Here is a 23146-nt window from a genome sequence, read left to right as displayed (position 1 = left end):
AAATTTTGACAAAGAGAAATCAACAAACAAAAAAAAACTAACGGGTCAAATACCGTTATCTTTTAAGAAAGCAATACAGTGATAATGTTTATTACTCGTACAGTGCAAAAGTGTCCAAATAGTGAATTTTTTGTTTTTTGCATTTTTTTATTTTTTTTGAAGAAATTTATATAAGTTTTTGTTCTTTATAATTTAGAATAATGTTCAATAAAATAAAAAAAATACATATATTTGATAATACACCTATATTTGTATTACTTTTATTACCTTACATTTTTAATGCAAAACATCTGGACAGTTTTGCTTCCCACTGTACATATATTTTAAGATAATGGCCATCATCTATTTCAATGTAATCATTATAAAAGTCATCCACAATATCACTTTCGGCGACCGTTTCAAAATCACATTCTCCATTACATTCAACTCCATTTTAATCTAAGTAAAAATGTTGGTTATTAATTGCGATTCTTCTAATATTTCGCCAGCTAAATAACAAATATTTTATTCCGTACCTTTTATTTTCATTGGTTCAAGTCCTAAGTTAATTTTGAAAGATTTGTTGTTAGAATTGTAACTTCTTGCAGTATTATTTATATATTTATAGAAGGAGCTATTGGAACACTAATCTACAGTGATCGAACGTCCCTTTGTCTTTAGCTATTTTTCGAATTTCAGAAACAATACAATTTTTGTGAGTCATTATTACTTATTTAAATTTTAAATTATGAAAAATTTTTAACAAATTTAATAATTTTAAATATATATGAGCACTTATTCGTTTTATTCGATTATTCTACATAAAATTGTTCGAATTATTCGTTATTCGAAAATGGTCATTTTTAAATTGTTCGAATAATTATTCGTAAGAAATTATTCGATTAATCGAACGATCATTAGTCGAATGAATACCCTACCTATTAGCTTACTTCCATGTCTGTTGAAACAAAAAAAAATATTCAAACAAAAATCGTACCTACCATTTTTAAATGAGAAAAATATCCCAGTTCATCAATTTGATTTCCGCGAACGCCACGGTACAATTTATAACTGAAGAGATAAGAAAATCTTTTGAATTAAAACAAGTAAGAGAACTATATTCGACTGTGCCGATTATTATTCTTCAAAATATGTTAATTTTGTTTCTACATTTCTTGTTCTAGTTGGCTGAGACACGTTAATGGCCTGGCGAATTTTTAATAACTTTAAATTTTTTGACCAATTTCTGTTTTTTATGGCACATTAGAACAATTACAATGCATTTTTCCCCTTGTGCATCTCAAAACTTCAGAGGGCTTAACCCCAACCGATTTACCTAAAATTTTTCAGTATGATTTTTTTACTAATGTTCAAAATGGCCAAAATCCAACTTTCGTTTATTAAGGGCCACCCTAATGATTCATACATCAATATATCGGGAACCAGGACAACTTCGATTTTTTACCTATTGTTGATATATATCTGGATTACTGAGGCCAGGTATCTTATAAAAATTTTAAACATAGTTTAGGCTTAATCAAAGATACAATTGTTTAATTTGTATGAAAAAATATTTTTAAGCATTGATTAAGCCTTAACTATGTTTAAAATATTTATAAGTTACCCGGCCTTAGTAATCCAGATATATATGTATATCAACAATAGGTAAAAAATCGAAGTTGTCCTGGTTCCCGACATATTGATGTATGAATCATGGATGTAAGTTATTCGGGGGCTACGGAAAGTTGATTTCAACATACAGACGGACATGGCTATATCGACTTCGCTATTTATAACGATCCAGAATATATATACTTTGTGGGCCGCAAATGAAAAATGCAGAAATTTCAAACGGAATGACAAACTTATATACCCTTGCCACTCATGGTGAAGGATATACAAAGATTGTTCGGAAATATTTTTAGAAGTTGCCCAAGTCTTCAAAAGTATGGCACTTATTACTACTATTGTAGATACCCACCATTCGCACGAAAATCCATACATGTTATCTGAACAACTGGATGACTACCCGATATTTGTGCAGAAATGGTTGAAAAGCGGTTGAATATTTAAGTTAAAAAGTAAACATGTTACGTTCGCGCTAAGGTGGGAAAATTGTCCATCTGTCACACTTAACAACGTTAATATACCTAAGTCCGATTATGTTACATATAGTTCTCACACACGCCCATTTGTCCACAATACTCTTGGTAGAGATCAATTAATGTTAAATTTAGTTATAAGGTTTAAATACATATTGTTAGGCCTCATAAAATAAGGCAGATTCAATAAATAAACAAAATAAAAAAAAATATATATTGAAGCTTGGCTTTAACTAAGCGGATCTTTTTTATACTTGAGAGATCAAGAAGGTGTGAATTTAATACTTGCTTTATATGTAGCTGATGAGTTCTCAATTTCCATATAGACAAGCTGTAGGAACCACCATGTATATAATGTAGGGAACAAGGCCAGATTTCTGACGAGAACGTTTGAGATTCCTTCGAATGATGATGTTATCTGTGTCAAAAGAGTTTTTCGCTATATTTCTAGAAAAAAGCTATGTGATGCAGACTTTTGTGATTGCAAAGGAAAACTATGGTAGCTACATCGGTAGCCTGCTGTCTTCAATGTGTTTAATGCATCATGCATTAAACACATTCAAGACAGCAGGCTACCAACTTCAATCTGACAAAAATAAAATACACACATTATTAAGCGTGTTTGCGTACTTTCCAGTAAAAATTATCCAGTAACTTTAATTTAGAGCGTAAAATACATTTACTCTCAATCTAAAAAAATATCCAAAAAGTACGCGAACAACAATTTGTAAAAATAAGTTGTATTTTATTATAAATCAATTTAAAACTTTTGTTTTGTGTTATTTTACTTCTTTTCTTTGCAAGACTTGTAAATTGTGTTAATTTTCAACTTTTTTGTTTTGTTTACATTTGCAACAATTTGTTTTAAACATATTTTTCATGTTGATATTTTTTACTGGACAAAAAATGTCCATTAAAAAATATCATGTTCTCTATCTACGAACTGTCACTTTTAACACTCTCTTGCTCTCTCGTTACAAGTTTTTAAAAGTAAACAAACGGAATCCCGTAACTTCCAGTGATAATTTGTACAAATTATCAAGTACGCGAACACAACTTATATGAAGACGATTATTTTGACGACAGCATATCTACAGGGCCACACGACTACTCATGCCGATGTAGCCGAATTAGGATAATTTCTATTTTTGTCAACTACAAAACAGAAATAGTGTTGCTAATATAATAAAACATGTAAATCAAATTAGTGCTTAAAAAAATACATTTTTTTTACTTACGGCCATTTTCACAATGTACGATTAAAAGTTAACGTGAACTTTAACCGCATGTTAGGCTAATATGAATTTCACAATGTACGATTAATTCTTAACTGACACTATTTAACAACAAAGTTGCTGTTAAATATAACCGAATAAATTTCGCCGGTTAGCATCTTAATTGTGAGAAATATAATAAAAGAACATGGAAAAACATTTATATTTTTGTAATATTTATAATTTTTAAAAGTGTAAAGCGAAGAAAAGTAAATTTTGCACGGGGTGATCCATATACCACCCGGATATTGCACTTACAAACCAAACAACAAACAAAGAGAAGTTTCTGATAACCATATTGAAATAAATTAATAACTTTACAAAAACACAAACAGATAAAAACTATGAACAGCAGTCAGCTGATTGAATTTATCTGTACGATAAATAAATAATTGGCAGATGAGGTCGGGTTAGCTTTGCGACAGAATATAAGCAAATGAGACATTAAGAAACCAAATTTCTTTAATCTGCAGTTTTTCGTTGGGAAAAAGATCACCTAATGAGAAAACGGCCCTCAATTAAGTCTCCGTACAGAAATACTTGTAATATAAACAAGCAATTTATGTGTCACTTTTCAATACATATTTAAACATTTTTTTAATTAATTTTATAAAAAATTTTATAAACTAGAAATCAATATAAAAAAATACAAACATTTTCATTAAAAACATAAAAATTTACATAAATTCAATAATTGTACTAAAAGTATCACCAAAAAAGTCTCCGTACAGTTGACCGTTTTAAGGCAAGGAACCCCAATATTAAAATTAATTGCATTTAATATGTGGTAGGGCCTCCTTTCTGAGCAATTGCAGCATTTAAATGGCAGTGCATGGAATGGACCAGCTTTGTTGTTGTTAGGAAATCTATTTTATACCACTCTTCCATTATAACGCCTTTAGCTGATCTTTACTCGATATATTGTGCTGCCGAATATTTATTTCCAAGTGATTCCATAGATGCTCAGTCGGGTTGAGATCAGGTGACTCAGCTGGGCGATTTAATTGCTTAGGAACATTATAAATAAGACATTCCTTTACTAATCCAGAGGTGTGTTTGGGATCGTTGTCTTATTGGAAGCAATACAAACGTCCCAACCATAATTTTTGCATCACTTTGTTTTAAGTTTTCTTCTAATATATTGAGGTATGCATATTTATCCATCGTCTTTTCAATAAAAATAAGATTTCCCACCCCAGATGAAGCCATGCAACTCCAACCAATTACGTTACCTCCTCCATGATTTACGGTTAGCGTTAAATGCTTCGGATCCATTTCAGTATTTGGGTTTTTCCATACCATTTTTCTTCCATTAGAACCAAAAATATTAAATTTACTTTCATCGCTAAAAAAAAAATTCGATTCAAAAAAAATGTTTTATCGATATGCTCAATAGCGTAATCCAATCTCTTTCTCATGTTCACTTTTCGAACAAGCGGCTTCTTACGGCTTACCCGACCATTGTATACATTTAGTTTAAGAGCGTTTCTTACAGTGTAGGGGGTTTACCGTTAATTCATCACTGGTTTTCAAGTTTCCCGCAATTATACATGCGCTAATTTTTGGATTACCTTCTACAAATCGTACAATTCTTCTCTCTAAGTGGTGGTCTAGTTTTCTTGGACGGTGATTTCTTGGTTTATTTGCCATTGTTCCGGTTTTTTGCACTGTTGAATAACGTACTGAATGGAAGAGCGTGGTCTTTTTACAATATCCTTGATTTCAGTTAGACTTTTTCCTTAATTTTGCAGGTAAATAATAATTTTATTTCTATCCATTGAAATTTGCTAATTTTTGCAACCCTGACAACAACAAAGCTGGTCCATTCCATTTAAATGCTGCAATTGCTCAGCAAGGAGGGCCTACCACATATTAAATGCAATTAATTTTCATATTGGGGTTCCTTGCCTTAAAACGGTCAACTGTACGACGACTTTTTTGGTGATACTTTTAGTACAATTATTGAATTTATATAATTTTTTATGATTTTAATGAAAATGTTTGTATTTTTTTTATGTTGATTTCTGGTTTATAAAATTTTTAATCAAATTAATTAAAAAAATTTTTAAATATGTATTGAAAAGTGACCATAAATTGCTAGTTTATATTAAAAGTGTTTCTGTACGGAGACTTAATTTATTCAGTGTATATTAAAAACACAAATATGTTCAGCATAAATATCTCATAACGTTAATGAGAGAACCCAGCAATAATAAATTATTAGAGTTCACGATTATTATTTTTTTACATCAAAATATTATTAAATTAACTAACCTGCATTATAAAATAATGTTTCACAACCAGATCTGACTTTGTAAAATCGCTGCGGTCAACAGGAATACACGACAAAAAGAGAGGGCATATGTTGTCCCATTTAAATTCTGCAGTCTGTAATCCGCTTTCACTCTCACTCGGCACAAAGCCATATTTTAATAAAAGGCATTCAGCTGCTTCTTTATCTCTGAAAACGTATGAACATTAATATTTCTGATCAAGTTATTTTTGGGTATACAAAATTTATTTTTTAATAAGATTTAGTTTTTATGTGCCAAATTCTCAATATAATTAATGAAAATTTCAATTAAATTTATGGTTGTGGGATAAGCTAGTTCCTATGCGCATTTCACCAAAAGGATTTAGAAAAGCTAAACATATTATACAAATAAAGCTATTGAGTGAATGAGAATAACAGCTACATAAGCTTTATTTGAAAAAATATCAAAGCTTAAACCAAAGACTATAAACATACATATATATATTTATAGTCTTTGCTTAAACAAAACACCAACAATAAAAAGTGATTTTATCTTTTCTTACATTCCGTACCAGTGTTGTCACAACTTCAAAATATTTGTAAAATATAGTTGATAAAACATATATGGGACATTTCAATTTCAAAACTATCTTCAGTTTTAAGATGCTGTCAAAATGCTGTCCAACTACATGTAAAATATTTGGAACGAAATCGATCAATAAATCTCATGTTTTGGTGCATTTTTATACCCTTCAGCTTCGTGAGAAGGGTATATATAAGTTTGTCATTCCGTTTGTAATTTCTACATTTTTCATTTCCGACCCTATAAAGTATATATATTCTGGATCCTTATAGATAGCGGAGTCGATTAAGCCATGTCCGTCTGTCTGTCTGTCTGTCTGTCTGTCTGTTGAAATCAATTTTCTGAAGGCCCCAGATATCTCCGGGATCCAAATCTTCAACAATTCTGTCAGACATACTTTCGAGAATTTTGCTATTTAAAATCAGCAAAATCCGTCCATAAATAACGGAGATATGAGCAAAAATCCGAGACAACCTCTGAAAATTTCATCAAAAAACACAATGTATTGCATGCTTTGACAAAAAAACAACAAAACGTATGCATGGATGTGCAAGCTTTGTGTATTTGGTTTTTTTTTGTGTTTTGTTTCTTTTGGCGTTGTTGTTGTTTTTTATACAACTAAAGTTTAGTTTGGTTGTGTGTTGGTTTTTTTGACAAAAAAACAACAAATCGTATGTTTGGGTGTGCATGCTTTGCGTTTTTTTGTTTTTTTTGTGTTTTGTTTCTTTTGGCGTTGTGGTTGTTTTTTATACAATTAAACGTATGTTTGGATGTGTGTTGGTTTCATTGCCTTGCGTATTTTGTTTTTGTTTTTTCTTTTGGTGTTCTGTTTCGTTTGGCGTTGTTGTTGTTTTTTGTGTTCTTGATAAATTTAGGATGCTGTACGCTGAAAGTGGGCAATGTAGATACATACATATGTATATACTAATTATAAAAAATAAGAATGCATCCACAACAAAGGTGAAGGGTATATAAGATTCGGCATAGCCGAATATAGCACTCTTACTTGTTTATATTCATTTTTATTTTATTAATCATTTCGTTAGCTTAGTGAACAAAGTTCCTTTTCAGAAATAAAAAGTCTAAAATCCATGATTTGAAATATTTTTGAAACCTGATAATGGAGTTTTATTAATTATTAGATAAGATTTATAATGACAAATAATCACAGTTAAGAAGAAGTGCGTTTGCATCTTATATGTCCTATTTTGGGACTTGGAACTTTTTTTCTTTCATATAAGAAGGTCGAGGTGATAATAAATTTTTAAAATTATTAAGTATTTAATTAAAAAAATTGTGATTTACATATTTTGGTTGAAATTTAATGAAGAAACAAGTAATTAATACAAGTATTATATATTATGTATTATATTATATTCATACTCAATTCCATTTGAATGAGATAATAATTTTGAAATTTTTACAAAATAAAATGGACTTAGCACTTTTGCATATTTATAGTTATATAATATTAACATTCCCGACTACTAAAAACCAAAAATTGTAAAGCTGTGTATACTTTATTAGACATTTTATGTTTTCTACACATATATGTCGGTTAACCGGTTTTTTCGAAGTCGGTTAACCGAAAAACCGGGTTTCTAAAAAAGGACAATTTTCAGTTAACCGACAAACCGGATTTTTAAAAATTCGGGTTTTTATAAACACTACATATAATGTAATTTAATGTATTTTAAATGACTGATAAAATAATTAGAATTTTTTTTTTTTTTTATTCAGTTCTTTTTTATTTACAATCTATCCAAAGATATTAAGTAAATTTTATAAAATAAATAATAATATTCATTGCTGAACTCCTCTGAGAACAGCAATATACCATACAAAATATAAATCTATGTAGTTATATTAAGTTGTTAGTTAAATAACACTGCGGAACAGAGATTTTGGTGCCCGAGATTTGAACTACCTTTTGTACACGTTGATGAACCCTCATTACTATGTTATACTTGTTTTTTTCCAGTCAGCTCGCGTTTTCGAAATATCGCGGTTTTTATATTTTCATTGAATACCCTATTTTTTTGTGTTTTTCTTCAAAATTTTGGGTAATGCAATTAAGAATGTGCAATATTTTTTAGCATGAGACTGGTCCACATAAACATATGCTTCTTTTTAGTATAATAATTGTAATGGATATATTTTGGCATATTTGTCTGATCTTTCGGGAAAGTTGAAATTTGACTTTTTTAGCTTTATCCTTAATAAAATTGTGCATTATGAAAATTTTAAATAAAAATTTATCACTGCACATTCAAGGCATTATAGCGAATATAGTTTTTAATTAAAATGAAAAATTAGTAAAAAATTTAATGAAATATTTAGATAATATCCCGAAATTTTACATCCTAAAAAACAATTTTTTTTATAAATAAATTTTTAGGTAGTCTTTAGTCTTATTTTTTAATACACATTTAAATCTAACTACAGCAATGTATATACTTCATGTGACGTTTTTAAAATATTGCGAATTTTGTATTTACGTGATTTACAGCGTTTTTGGTGAAAATATCTTAATTTTTTTTTTTTAAAAACTAGTATTTTACAGAAAAAAATAATTTTTTACAAACGTATAGATTTATTTCTACATTATATATCCAGGAATTGTCTATGTTGCGAATTTAAATACCAAAGTAAACAAAATACAATTGGAGAACAGTATTGTAATTGATTTTCGCTGATCTTTTAACATATTTTCGTCACAAATGTAACAAAACATATTAGGATTTTTAACACAGCATCTCATCTTACTAGCCATAATGAAATAATATAACAAGAGAAATTATATTTATAAAAAAACAGGTGTAAAACATTCAAGTTACGAACATTTATATAGTTTTTTTAATATGAAATACATATGAAAAATACTGTAAAACTTTGAGTTATTTGCCAAATAGTTTAGTATATTTTCAGCGAATTTTCAATATTTGTATATAAATTATACAATATATCCTGCAACTTAGATAAACAAAATTGATGTCAAAGAAAAGATAATTTTGTGTAGAATACCAATACAAAGATGCGTTTTTAATTTTAGTCTCCATTTATGAAATAACCCAACAAAAAGAGAAAAAAATACAGAATAACCAAAAAAATTAAAACCGCGATATCTTAAAAACAAGAGCTCCTCAAAAAAAACTAAATATAGTTTTGACTATGTAATGTCCCATACATGTATTATCAAAAACATTTTCCGCGGCACCAAACCAAAATGTCAATTTTGTTCCTCTGTGTAATATATGTACTTAATTTTATAAATATTTACAGATATTTTATTATAAATACATAGTTAGTTACGAAATGGCAAATCCAATATGTGATTTCTTTTAAGTCTTCGAACTTCGTTGGTGTCATCTAGCAGCATTGTGGCCAATGGATTACAGTGATTACTCAATCTATCTAAATAATGTTCGCTATATTTCCTAATTTCGTCCTTAACCATCTCGATTGATAAATCATGATGAATTGCTTTGTTTGTTATGAACCATGGGGCATTGGCAATAGACCTCAATGTTTTAGATTGAAACCTTTGTAGTATTTCAATGTTGAAATTACTTGCTGTTCCCCAAAGTTGTATACCGTAAGGGTTTAGCATTGCCTTGTATATAATTATTTTGTTTTCAAGACTAAGTTTCGATCTTGGTCCCAGTAACCAAAATAAGGGTTTAATTTTCAAATTTAAATGTTGTCTTTTAGCTTTTATATGATTTTTCCATGTTAGTGTACGATCAATGTGCAGTCCTAAATATTTTACCGTGTCATTTTGAGGAATATGACAATTATTAAGGAATACATGTGCAAATTTTTCAGTGTTGACTTTTATTTTCCATTTAGTTAACCAATATCCTATTTCATCAAGTATATTTTGAAGCTGTATTGAGGCATCGATGGGATCTGCGCTACCGGATAATACTGCAGTATCATCAGCGTATGTTGCAACTAAAATATTATCTATTACAGGCATGTCTGAAGTAAAGATTGTGTATAAGATTGGTTCCAATACACTACCCTGAGGGACACCACAGGTAACATTCTTCTCAGAAATACTTTTTCGAATATTTTGGAGAATGTGACCAGCAAACTTATTGGGCGATATGATGTTACAGCATTTTCAGGCTTTCCTGGCTTAGGTACCATTATTACTTCCGCACATTTCCATTGCGAAGGAAAATGATTTAGTCTTAGAATGGAATTAAAAATAAGGGTAAGAAATACAACAGCTTTCTTTGGCAAGGCTTTAACAACTTTTCCATCAATACAGTCGTATCCTGGAGATTTTTTGCAATTTAATTTTGTTATTTCGATTTCGGCAGTAACATTGTGATTTTCAGAAAATGGTGTTGATAAAAACCCCGCTTCATGAATCAAACTGCTAAAAGATTCAGACACATCATCTAATTCCGTTGCTGATTTTATTGGTACGTTGAGGTTTATGTTTCTTTCTAACCAGGTACTAAATGAAATTAAGTCAGTCCTATTATTAAGAATTTTATATCCTGACAATGTAGAAACGTATTGAAGTAAATTACAAGTGGAGAATGGTCAGAGCTTAGATCATTACAATCAGTTCTTTGAAGGAGGTTACTAGGTATACCAGAATATACAGCAAAATCCAGCAAATCTGGTATTTTCAAAGGATCTCTAGGCCAATATGTTGGACTGCCAGTAGATAAAACTGAAAAGTTATTGCTGCTGATACATTTGTACAGATCTCTGCCTTTTGGATTTATTAATCTCGAACCCCACCAATGATGTTTAGCGTTAAAATCACCTCCGACTATAAATCTTGGTCCAAGAAATCTTGAAATTCTTGACTTTTAACTGAAAATCATGGTGGAAAATAAATAGAGCCTATAGAAATGAAAGTTGAGTCACAAGCTATTTTTACACATGCAGCTTGAAGCCATGGTGTTCTTATTTCATTACTTAATTTGTAATTAATTGACGATTTTATTAATATTGTTTCTCCGCCATGTGCTCTATCATTTGGGTGATTAGCTTTTATTATATCATAATCTTTTATTTTGAAGAATGATCTGCTGGTAAAATGCGTCTCTGAGACTAGAAGAATTTCAATGAAATTAGTTTTAAGAAATATTTCTATCTCTTGGGCATGGTTGGAAAGCCCATTGGCATTCCATACTACAATCCTAAGATTTAGCTGCATAATTTTGTAATTAAAATAGACATCATATTTATGAGCTTATTTGTTTGCTCTATTTGGCTTTGAATTAGCATTTCGATTTTTTTCAAAAGGATTGTTTATTTGGTTTTGTTGTTGTGTATTTTGTAAAACTTCAAAATAAGAAAACGTACTGTTTTGGTTTGTATTAGAATTTATATTTTGGTATTGAAAATATATTGGTTATTTCTATCTGTCCTGTATGTATTATTGTTTTGCAATCTTCTTTTTAACATTTCTTTGTATACAATACAACCTTTATAATTTGCTGGATGGTTTTGCAAACAGTTAACACAACGTGGGGGTGTTTCAATGTTTTTGGTACATTCAATTGTTAGGTGACCTAAACCACATTTTACACAATTTACCTGTTTACGGCAGTAAGTTTTGGTATGCCCAAACTCTTGGCACCTGTGACATTGCACAAGATCATTAGTTTTTCTTGGAGGTTCAATACTGACGATAGCGTTGTTTATGTTTTTGATATTATAGATGCTTTTGTTATTTACATCAGGTTCCAAATCAATATAAAACATTGGTAGTCGTTTTTTGGTAACTTTACTACGAACATTCGTAATGTTTCTAACTTTATGACCATTTTTTTCAATGTCATATTTAATATCGGTTGTGGGCGTTGAATGGTGTAAATTTTTTATGACGACTCTATACGCTTTTTCTTGCTTTAATTGGTAAGTGTGAAATTTAATTTTTTTGTCATTTAAGTGAGTGACAATTATTCTATATGATTTTATATTTTTAATTATTAGTCTAATTTGGCTATCTTTTAGTGACTTATATTGAAATTCAGAGGAAGGAATTATTTTAGAGAAGGAGTTAATCATAGCGCTAATATCAGCAACAAATGGAATAAATATTGGCGGTGGTTTTGGTTCGTTATTATTGTTGTTTTCATTATGCTCATCATCTTCAGAGTCATTTTCAATATCTTCATTATCAAGAGTACTAAAACGATTCATATTTAATAACTTGGGAGCTAGAAGTGTTTGTAATGTTTGTTTTATTTAAAAATGTCTTTGCTTGTTTCGATGTAGAGTCATCGTTGTTGTTTATGTTTGGAATGCAAAAATTGCGACTTGCATTCAGTGATGCACTTGCATTGTTATTGTTGGCATTAGTTAATGCAGTTGTGTTGTTTTTTTTCAAGATTTTGTCTTTTGTTTTTAAATACATATGTTAGGTGATTTAATTTGGCGACGTTTTTTTTGTTGTTGGCGAAGTAACTACTTGTCAGCTTATGTCGTTATCTTCATTACTATTAGCGCTTTTTTTTTTAGAATATTTATTGTTCTTGTAACAAGACAATTTTATTTTTATACAATATGAATATTTTATAATTTTGTTTTTGTATGTTATTTTTAAATTCTTAAATTTTACACTTTTTAAGCAAGAATTTTGTACAACCGTAAGCGATCACAGTCAAAAGAAGACTATAATTAGAAAAATTAAAAAAAAAAATCCATTGTTTTTATTTTTTTATTTCAGTATTTTTCACTTTACACGTTGTGTAAAATTAAATTTTGACCACAGATTTTTCAAACGGAAAAATATTGTTTTTATACCTGATTTTTGCTTTAATAACGTATTTAATATTTTACTAGCTGACCCGGTGCGCTTCGCCACCCCAATTAGAAGAAAGAAATAGTACTATCAAGTCTCACTTTGTGAATCTAATTGTAAATGCCTAATTTCATATTTCTGGGTCCATTATTATAGAATATGCAAAATGTGTTCCTAATTTTAAATTTTTATGTTTATTATTATAAAATATTCAAAAAGTACCATTGCAATAAGGAAATAGTACCATTGATTATCACTTTTTAATTCGCATTCACTAAACCATAACCCATCAAGCTTGAATTTTAGATTTGTATATCATTTCCTATATTATCAACTAATTTTGTTTCTATAATACTTAAGATTTAATAAATTATCACAAAACCGAAACCGATCGGTTTTTAATTTTTTAAAACCGAAACCGCGGTTTTGAAATTCTTCGATTTTTTGGAAAGTCTAGGTCCATTATTATAGGAAATTCAAAAAAAGTACCATTAGAATATATAAAAAGTACCAGAAATCCCCCACTTGTGGTTTCCCACTCACTCACTCACCATATAAGCTTTATTTCATGTTTCTACCATTCGAATAAAGAAAAAGTACCAAAAAGTCTCCCCCTAGAATTATCACTTACTTAGGACCATATATGCTTAATTTCATGTTTCTAAGTCCATAGTTGTAGAAAATTCAAAAAAGTACCATTAGAATATAGAAAAAGTACCAAAAAACCCACACTTGTGTTTTTCCACTCACTCGGTTTATATATAAGCTTTATTTCATGTTTCTAGGTTCATTGGTGAAGAAATTACAAAAAGTACCATTCCAATAAAGAAAAAGTACCAAAAAGTCTCCCGCTAGAATTCTCACTCACTTAGGACCATATATGTTTAATTTCATGTTTCTAAGTCCATTATTATAGAAATTTCAAAAAAGTACCATTAGATGAACAAAAAAGTACCTATAGTACAGTTCACACATTTTGGTACCTAAATATTATCCCCTATTCCTAACACTAACTTCACTCAAATAAATATCAGCTAACTTTAATGTCGATAACTGAAATAATTTAAAATTTTAAAAAAGTACCATTAGGAGAAAAGTACCAATTTCCCTTTTCTTACTTGAACACCCCTCAAGTTTGAAATTTAAAAATATTCCATTTTGCCAAAATTGGATTTGGCCCAATATACACCTTGGTACTCGAGTTCCAAATAACACGCTGTCAGTTAATTTTTGTATGAATCCAGGAACCAACGTTAAAAAAATTATCAAAATTGGCTTAATAATTTCAAATATAATGTATTTTCCCGATTTTATCCCCTTTTTGGTATCTTTTTTATCCCCATTGAGGTGGTACAATTTCATTCAAATAAATTTCTGTAACGTGGTGGGAGCTCATAATAAAATATTCGTGCAAAAAAAGTACCAAAATACAGTTTTTACCCGTTTTCTCCCCTAAAAGTTTCGAATTTCCAAAAAGTACGAAACACCTGTCAGCTTATTTTTTAAATGGAGTATCATGCTATTTTAAGTTTTTTTGTATCTTTATTAGTTTTGAAGATATAAGGTTACCGAATTTACCCGTTTTTACCCCCTAAACGTTCGAATTTCCAAAAATCCCTTCTTATCGGATCGTTTTGGGGAGGGGGGAACCCACAGTTAAAATTTCGTGATTCTAGCTTCAGCCGTTTGGGCTGTGCGATGATGAATCAGTCAGTCAGTCGGTCAGTCAGTCAGTAACGTTAGTCTTTTATATATAGAGTAACTTCGGGTATTGTGGACTATGCGTCTAATGTGGACCAGTGTCTTTTTTCAGAAACTATTGAAGATATGATAAAACTGATTTGTCGTACATTTTACAATTTGTTTGAAACGACAATTGCACATTTGCTTTCATGAGTTATTGATATGTTGACTTTTTATTCTTGTATTGAAATTAATGCGCCTGCTCAACATTTTTTTCGGCTCAAGTAAGAAACAAAATTTGGTACAGTTACTTGGTAGAATTTAATGTTTGGTTGTTTTATATAGTTAAAGTGCACACGTAGTTTTACATATATTTGGTAAGAATTTAAGCACATTTAGATAATTAGGTAAAAATAACTTTTTACCACTGCAACTCAAGTTCGTGTAATGTGGACCACTTAAATTACTTGATTATGTACTACTGGTCCATATTACCCGACAATAACTATGTACTTTGTAAGCAATCTATCTAAGCCAAGAACACGACTTTTTAGTTTGTATTAATAAAAATATATTGAAATTAAATTTTTTAATCATTCATGATTAGCTGGTTCATGAATTTTATGTATTAAATACTAGTCCACATTACCCTCATATAGTGGTCCATATTACCCTCCAATTTTTTTAATGCTGATTTTTGGGTTCCTTACAATATTTTCACATAAATTTTTTATCCTTTAACGGAAAAAATTTTCAACTGCAAAAACCATTAGAGAATACATTAGCTAATTTATTGCTTCACAACTCTTTTAATATCCATATATATTGTGGCCAAAATTTAGAAAAATCAAAACGGTAGTCCACATTACCCGAAGTTACTCTATAGATTGAGGATTTTTGAATAATAAAATTGATTTTAACCCTTTAGTGTACTTTTGATTTATTAGATTTAAAAAATAACTCGAATGATTCAGTTTATTTAATTCTGAAAAACATCAAAGTTAGCACCATCCATATTGAAGGGTGTGAAGTTAAATTCGTGAGTTAAATACGTCCCACATATATGTTAACTACTTAACATAGCACTGTTAAATAAAGTAAATTTGAAAAACTTAGTTTTTTTTTGGCAAAAACACAATAAAATTAATTATTTTTATTCACCAATTAAAGAAAATACTTTAAATTTAAACTTTTAGTTAAAAAATAAAAAAACGTCTTCATATTAAGATTAAAATTACAGTATGAATAAGTAATATTCAAGTTCATTGGCGGGCCACTTAGGACAGACCTGAATGAGGTTTCGACATACTGGGTGAAAGCTTGGAGGGAGTAGATATCAAAACTGTATAGGGTATATCCAGTATCCACTGTATAGGGTATATCCAGACCTGAATGGGGTTTTGAGATACCGGGTGAAAGCAGGGAGAGAGTAGATGTCAAAATTATATAGGGCATATCCAGTTGTTTCTCAGGAAGGGCGCTACGAGGAGTGGAATTTGTTCCCAAATTGTTTTAACATTTATGTTCATAGTGTTATAGGGGCCATTTAGAACAGACCTGAATAGGGTTTGGACATGGCGGGTGAAAGCTGGAAGGGAGTACATGACAAAACTATATAGGGTATATGCAGTTGTTTCTCTGGGAGGGCGCTACGAGGGGTGAAATTTGGTCCAAAATGGTTTTAACATTAATGTTCAAAGTGTTATAGGGGCCAATTTGGACAGACCTGAATGGGGTTTGGACATGGTGGGTGAAAGCTGGGAGGGAGTAGATATCAAAACTATATAGGGTATATGCAGTTGTTTCTCAGGGAGGGCGCTACGAGGGACTGAATTTTCTCAATTACTTTGTTAACATTAATGTTCAAAGAGTTATAGGGGCCATTTAGAACAGACCTGAATGAGGTTTCAATATGGTGGGTGAAGGCCGGGAGGGAGTAGATGTCAAAACTATATAGGGTATATCTACCTGTTTCTCAGGGAGGGCGCTACGAGGGACTGAATTTGCTCAATTACTTTGTTAACATTAATGTTCAAAGCGTTATAGGGGACACTTTAGGACAGACCTGAATGAGGTTTGGACATGGTGGGTGAAAGCTGAGAGGGAGTAGATATCAAAACTATATAGGGTATATCCAGTTGTTTCTCAGGGAGGGCGCTACGGGGGATTGACTTTGCTCCAAAATTGTTTTAACATTAATGTTCAAAGTGTTATAGGGGTATTTAGGACAGACCTTAATGGGGTTTGGACATAGTGGGTGAAAGATGGGAGGGAGTAGATCTCAAAACTATATAGGGTATACCCATTTGTTTCTCAGGGAGGGCGCTACTAGGGGTGGATTTTGTTCAATTACTTTTTTATCATTAATGTTCAAAGTGTTATAGGGGTATTTAGGACAGACCTGAATGGGGTTTGGACATGGTGGGTGAAAGATGGGAGGGAGTAGATGTCTTTGGACATGGTGGGTGAAAGATGGGAGGGAGTAGATCTCAAAACTATATAGGGTAAACCCATTTGTTTCTCAGGGAGGGCGCTACTAGGGGTGGATATTGTTCAATTACTTTTTTAACATTAATGTTCAAAGTGTTATAGGGGCCATTTAGGACAGACCTGAACGGGGTTTGGACATGGTGGGTGAAAGCTGGAAAGGAGTAGATATCAAAGCTATATACGGCATACCCAGTTGTTTCTCAGGGTGAACGCAATATTCCAAAAAAAACCTACCGTTTTAAAAGTTTTACAAAAATACCTGAGAATAATATAAATTTCTTGTATGTTAACGGCAAATACTTTGTAAATTAATACTTTGTAAACTAAAACTGATGGGTACTGCATTCTTGTTTACAACAACATACTAGTTATAAGAATACAAGTAAGAAAAAATATCCAAAGCTAACGGTTGATTAACAAAACAAGTTAAGTGGATACTGAGTGCAGAATTAATAACAAATTACAAAGGTAATAGCGAAACAAAATGAATTCATTTAAAAACTCTTAACCTTTAACTTATGATGTGGTAGTAAATTTTACACTCTATTTTTTATTTTTCTAATAAATTCTCTTTGTTTCATTCTCTTAAGCTGATATTGCAAGTACCCTCATATTTTACCATACTTTTATTGACAGAATCGTTTTGTTTTTAGAATCTTACAGTAACGCTGAGATTTATATGTGTAGGTGTTAAATTTACTACACGTCGTCGTATGCGAAAGTTTTTAACAGATAATATTTTACTACCACGTAGTTGTTTGTGTGATTTTTTTATAGTAAATATTTTACTACACGTCTAAGCTAGCGTTAGAAGTCCATATAAAAAAAAATACTACTTTTCAGAAAAGTTTTTAAATCTTTTGAAACTAACATACATGCTAAGAGTGTAATAAACCAATATGTATGGGCTGTAGCAATCGTCTATGTATTAATTGTACTAAGTCTGAATTTGACGAATGATAATTTTATCTCAAAAAACTGATTGTTATTTTTTTATATATATAATATATTGAAATGTTCCTTTTTATTTTAATAAGTATATAACTTAGGCTGTTGAAAATCCCATTTAATTTTTTAGTTTTTTATTTTCTTAATGAACAAGTAAATGATATACCTATTTTTTTTGTTTGTGTAAAAGAGGCTTGTGAAATAAAGTAATTTTTTTTAATAAATTTGAAGTTGTTTCCTTGTTTTCGTTAATAATTATTTTAGAAGCAATCAAACTTGAATAATAATAAAAATGATATTATTATAATACATACTCATTCAAAATTATATGTAAAATAAATCTGGTGTAAAATTTACACCACATCTTCATATACGTTAAAAAATTTCACGTCATAAGTTAAAGGTTAAAATAAAAACTTGCTACACTGATGGATTCTCTCTCTTATCCTACTGTTTAAATTTTAGTGTGATTATATTTTAAACAGCATTCTGATTTAAGTTAAATTATAAGATCGCACATAATGATGAAGTTTATAAAATAAAATTTTTATAAATATATCTTTTAATTGTGAGTTTAAAGAGGTCCTTATTGTGATTTAAAAGCTCCCATCTTTCACCCAGTATGTCAAAACCTCATTCAGGTTTGTCCTAAATAACCCCTATAACACTTTGAACAATATCCACCCCTCGTAGCGCCCTCTCTGAGAAACAAGTGGGTATACCCTATATAGTTTTGAGATCTACTCCCTCCCAGCTTTCACTCACCATGTCCAAACCCCATTCAGGTCTGTCCTAAATGGCCCATATAACACTTTGAACATTAATGTTAAAAAAGTAATTGAACAAAATCCACCCCTAGTAGCGCCCTCCCTGAGAAACAACTGGGTATACCCTATATAGTTTTGAGATCTACTCCCTCTATGGTCCTAAGTGAGTGAGAATTCTAGTGATAGACTTTTTGGTACTTTTTCTTTATTCGAATGGTACTTTTTGTAATTTCTTCACCAATTAACCTAAAACCATGAAATTAAGCTTATATGGGAGTGAGTGGGAAACCACAAGTGGGGGCATTTTGGTACTTTGTATATATTATAATGGTACTTTTTGAATTTTCTGTAATAATGGACATAGAAATATGAAATTAGGCGTTTATGGGGTAATGTAAGGTGACAGGGTCGTCATGTAATATAAATTGAAATATTAAATCTTGTTTTGTAACCGGCAGTGTTTGCCGTTGGTTACGCTAATGCTTTTGCCGATCTTACCTTGATAAGGGCAAAAGGAGATTTTGAAATAAAATTCAAGTCAATGTAGTTGCCGATTTGAGTCTTAGTCTTAATCTGATTTATTCAAGGCCAAGAGCCTCTTTTTATACATAAATTTTAAATACATTCTAACTTATTCTATTTAAAGTTTTGCTTTACTTACTCCTATTCTATACATGTACTTACTCCAACTTTTCAGTCGCAGCGGGAAGAGCTGACCAATCATATCAGTCTTCAATTGGGGTTGAGTAACTTTTTGTATTTCACTCAAACTCCAATATTGATTATATTGCATAATTATTTTGTGTGTGGCTCGTGCTGTATGTGACATGTATGTGTGTGTATGTGTTTGATCACATTACAGCATTGTGTAATGAAAGAACACACTACAATGGTCCCAAGTGAGTGAAAATTCAAGGCCATACTTCTTGGTACTTTTTCTTTGTTCTCATATGTACTTTTGTGAATTTACTATAATAATGGACCTAGCGTTTCCAAAAATCCGAAGAATTTCAAAACCGCGTTTTCGTTTTTTTTGGGTTTTGTGATAATTTTTAAATATTAATTGTTATAGAAAAAAAATTAGTTGATAATATAGGAAAGGCTATACAAATTTAAAATTCAAACTTGACGGGTTATGGTTTAGTGAATGCGAATTCAAAAGTGATAATCAATGGTACTATTTGTTTATTGCAATGGTACTTTTTGAATATTTTATAATAATAAACCTAAAAATTTAAAATTAGGCACTGTCAGTGCCCAGAATATCAACGCTTCATTTAAAATCGTAAAGGCACTAAAAAATAGCAAATGATACCCTACAAAGTATTAGGATTATTTAATATTAACATTTTTTTTAATTTTTAAAGTTTTAATTATTATTTAATATAAGTGTACGAATTTAATTGAAATATGAATTTTGTGATGTTCTTTAATTTTCATCAATATTTTTTTAAGGAATTAAGGTTTTGTTAACTTTTCTGTTGAAATACATATTTTTTCTTTCAATTAATAAAATGACTTTTAATTTTTTATATAATCTCCTATTATTGCCTGTATAATTTCATAATATTTTAAAAAAAATATGTTGTACGATTTTGAGTGACACTCACTGTATAAATTTCGAAATAATCAAAAAAAACCTTCTCCTGTAAAAATTGTGTTTTGCCGCTTGCGATAATTTGGCGCTAAGGGGTCGATATTATCAACTAATTTTGTTTCTATAATACTTAATATTTAATAAATTATCACAAAACCGAAACCGATCGGTTTTTAATTTTTTTAAACCGAAACCGCGGTTTTGAAATTCTTTGATTTTTTGGAAACTCTAGGTCCATTATTATAGGAAATTCAAAAAAGTACCATTAGAATATATAAAAAGTACCAAAAATCCCCCACTTGTGGTTTTCCACTCACTCGGGTACATATAAGCTTAATTTCATGGCTTTAGGTTCATTGGTGAAGAAATTACAAAAAGTACCATTAGAATAAAGAAAAAGTACCAAAAAGTCTCCCCCTAGAATTCTAACTCACTTAGGACCATGTATGCTTAATTTCATGTTTTTAAGTCCATTGCTATATAAAATTAAAAAAAGTACCATTACAATAAACAAAAAGTACCATGAGGTATCCGCTTGACGATTCAAGCACTTAGGACCATATACGCTTAATTTTATATTTCTAGGTCCATTATATTATAGAAAATTCAAAAAGTACCATTAGAATATAGAAAAAGTACCAAAAAGCACCCACTTGTAGTTGCCCACCCACTCGGGTCCATATAAACTTTATTTCATGTTTCTATGTTCATTGGTGAAGAAATTACAAAAAGTAAAATTTGAATAAAGAAAAAGTACCAAAAAGTCTCCCCCTAGACTTCTCACTCACTTAGGACCATATATGTTTAATTTCGTGTTTCTAAGTCCATTGTTATAGAAAATTCAAAAAAGTACAATTAGAATATAGAAAAAGTACTAAAAAGTATACACTTGTGGTTTTCCAGTCACTCGGGTTCATATAAGCTTTATTTCATGATTATAGGTTCATTGGTGAAGAAATTACAAAAAGTACCATTCGAATAAAGAAAAAGTACCTGTTAATGCCAAAAAGCCTTATCTGGCTATGGCATTAATACTTGTGATGGTCAACGTTTTACCTGTCATTACTTTATATACAGAAGCTGAATGTTGTTAATAATAGGCTAACTCTTTCTCACACAATGCCTAAAATAATCTATCAACTTGGTCAAAATGTGCCAAATGTTGTTTCCGTTGGTTTCCTAATGAATTCTGATCTTTCTTGTCTTTTCTGCATCCACACCAAAAGGTACAATTTTACAAACAATCAAATAAAGGTTCCTAGTAGTCCTAAAATCCTAATAATTGTCTTTTATTTTCTTATTTTTTTCGCTACATTTCCTATTGGGATTTTTCTGAGAAAAACGCAAAATACATAAATGTTTTGGTTTTTCAAAAGTCTCAGAGATTGATTTGTTTCCAAATTCATCCAGAGTTCCATCATCCATTTCTCACCCCAACATTTGGTCCAGTACGAACCGGATTAACATTGGAAGATTCATCTTATTCTCTGAGATTTCACTCAGTTCTTGTGGATTTCCTACCAACAAATAGTTTTTCATCAGTTCTCTTCGACAATAAATACACAGGTTAGTTTGTTTGAACATCGACATTGTTTCACACTACATAAATTTAACGAGAGTTTTTACTTCATTTGTAGTACGGAACAAATATACCGACAATTGTTCCTTTTCTAGTGACCCTTCGTAGGGTATTTCTCTCGTTTTTGTCATGTATATTTGCTCCATTTCATTTCTTTTGGCTCCAATATATTTATTTGATAAATATTCCATTTCAACTCCGAGTAATCTCTTACAGCTCAATTCTCTTTTAAATTGTACGTGGTTCAATTGCATTTCAATTCCTGTATGCTTTTTGGTTAATTTATTTTCCACACACTTCATATTTCTTTACTCCTTTCTCTTAACAATTTGTTTTGTTTCTTTCCAAACAATATTAATATTGTACAGTTATTAATCCTATAATTTACATACGTTTGTTCGTTTGTATATCACACTAACAAGAGTGCGTATGTACATCAACAGAACTCAGTTTCTTTCTATTTTCCTTTTCTCTTTATTCTTGCAATACGCAACTGATCATCATTAACCCTTGTATGACCGGTGGGTGCATACAATTTTTTAAATTCTTTTCAAAATTTTTTAATGATTTTATTTATGTTTGAAATTAATTATTTAAATTAATTGATATAATTCTTGAAAATATTTACTGTTCTTGTACAATAAATTTATTAATTTAATAAATTTGTACATATAATAATTATTTCCATAAATAATTTATTCCACTAATTTTTGTATACAACAAATAAATTTAAATTTATTTGTCGTTCCTTGTTCCATGATCCTATAAATAAGCAATATTCCTGCATATACATAGATAATATCAATTTAAATTTATTTAATTAATTTTTCTGAACTCCAAAGGGTTAAGAATTACAATTGTAAACAAATTCTAGTTGCATTGTTGTTGTTTTAAATTAAATTCTATATTCTGAGCGCTTCAATGAGATAAAACGACAAAGTTTGTGTCTCAATTGTTTCTCGAAAACCCATTCAGCCCGAAACTGTTATAGCCAAAATAGTTGCATCCATTGTAGCAAAAGGCATAACACCTTACTGCATAAAGATTCCGACACATCCATACAACAATCTGCCCCCAGTTCTAGTTCCAATTCAAATCTTAATATTGATTCAGAT

General features: G+C 30.2%; 1 protein-coding gene across 1 annotated transcript in view; it reads right to left on the bottom strand.

Moving 5' to 3' along the window:
* LOC135955560 (uncharacterized) overlaps positions 1 to 23146 on the bottom strand; it is a 245839-nt gene that overhangs the window by 78244 nt on the left and 144449 nt on the right. The window contains exon 6 of the mRNA XM_065505911.1: positions 5630 to 5816. Coding sequence (XP_065361983.1) covers positions 5630 to 5816 — 187 coding nt within the window. The remainder of the gene's footprint in view (positions 1 to 5629; positions 5817 to 23146) is intronic.

This window comes from Calliphora vicina, chromosome 3, assembly GCF_958450345.1.
Source record: "Calliphora vicina chromosome 3, idCalVici1.1, whole genome shotgun sequence".
Lineage (NCBI taxonomy): Eukaryota > Metazoa > Arthropoda > Insecta > Diptera > Calliphoridae > Calliphora > Calliphora vicina.
Note: the sequence above shows the minus strand (reverse complement) of the source record. Positions and strands in the feature narration are given on the sequence as shown.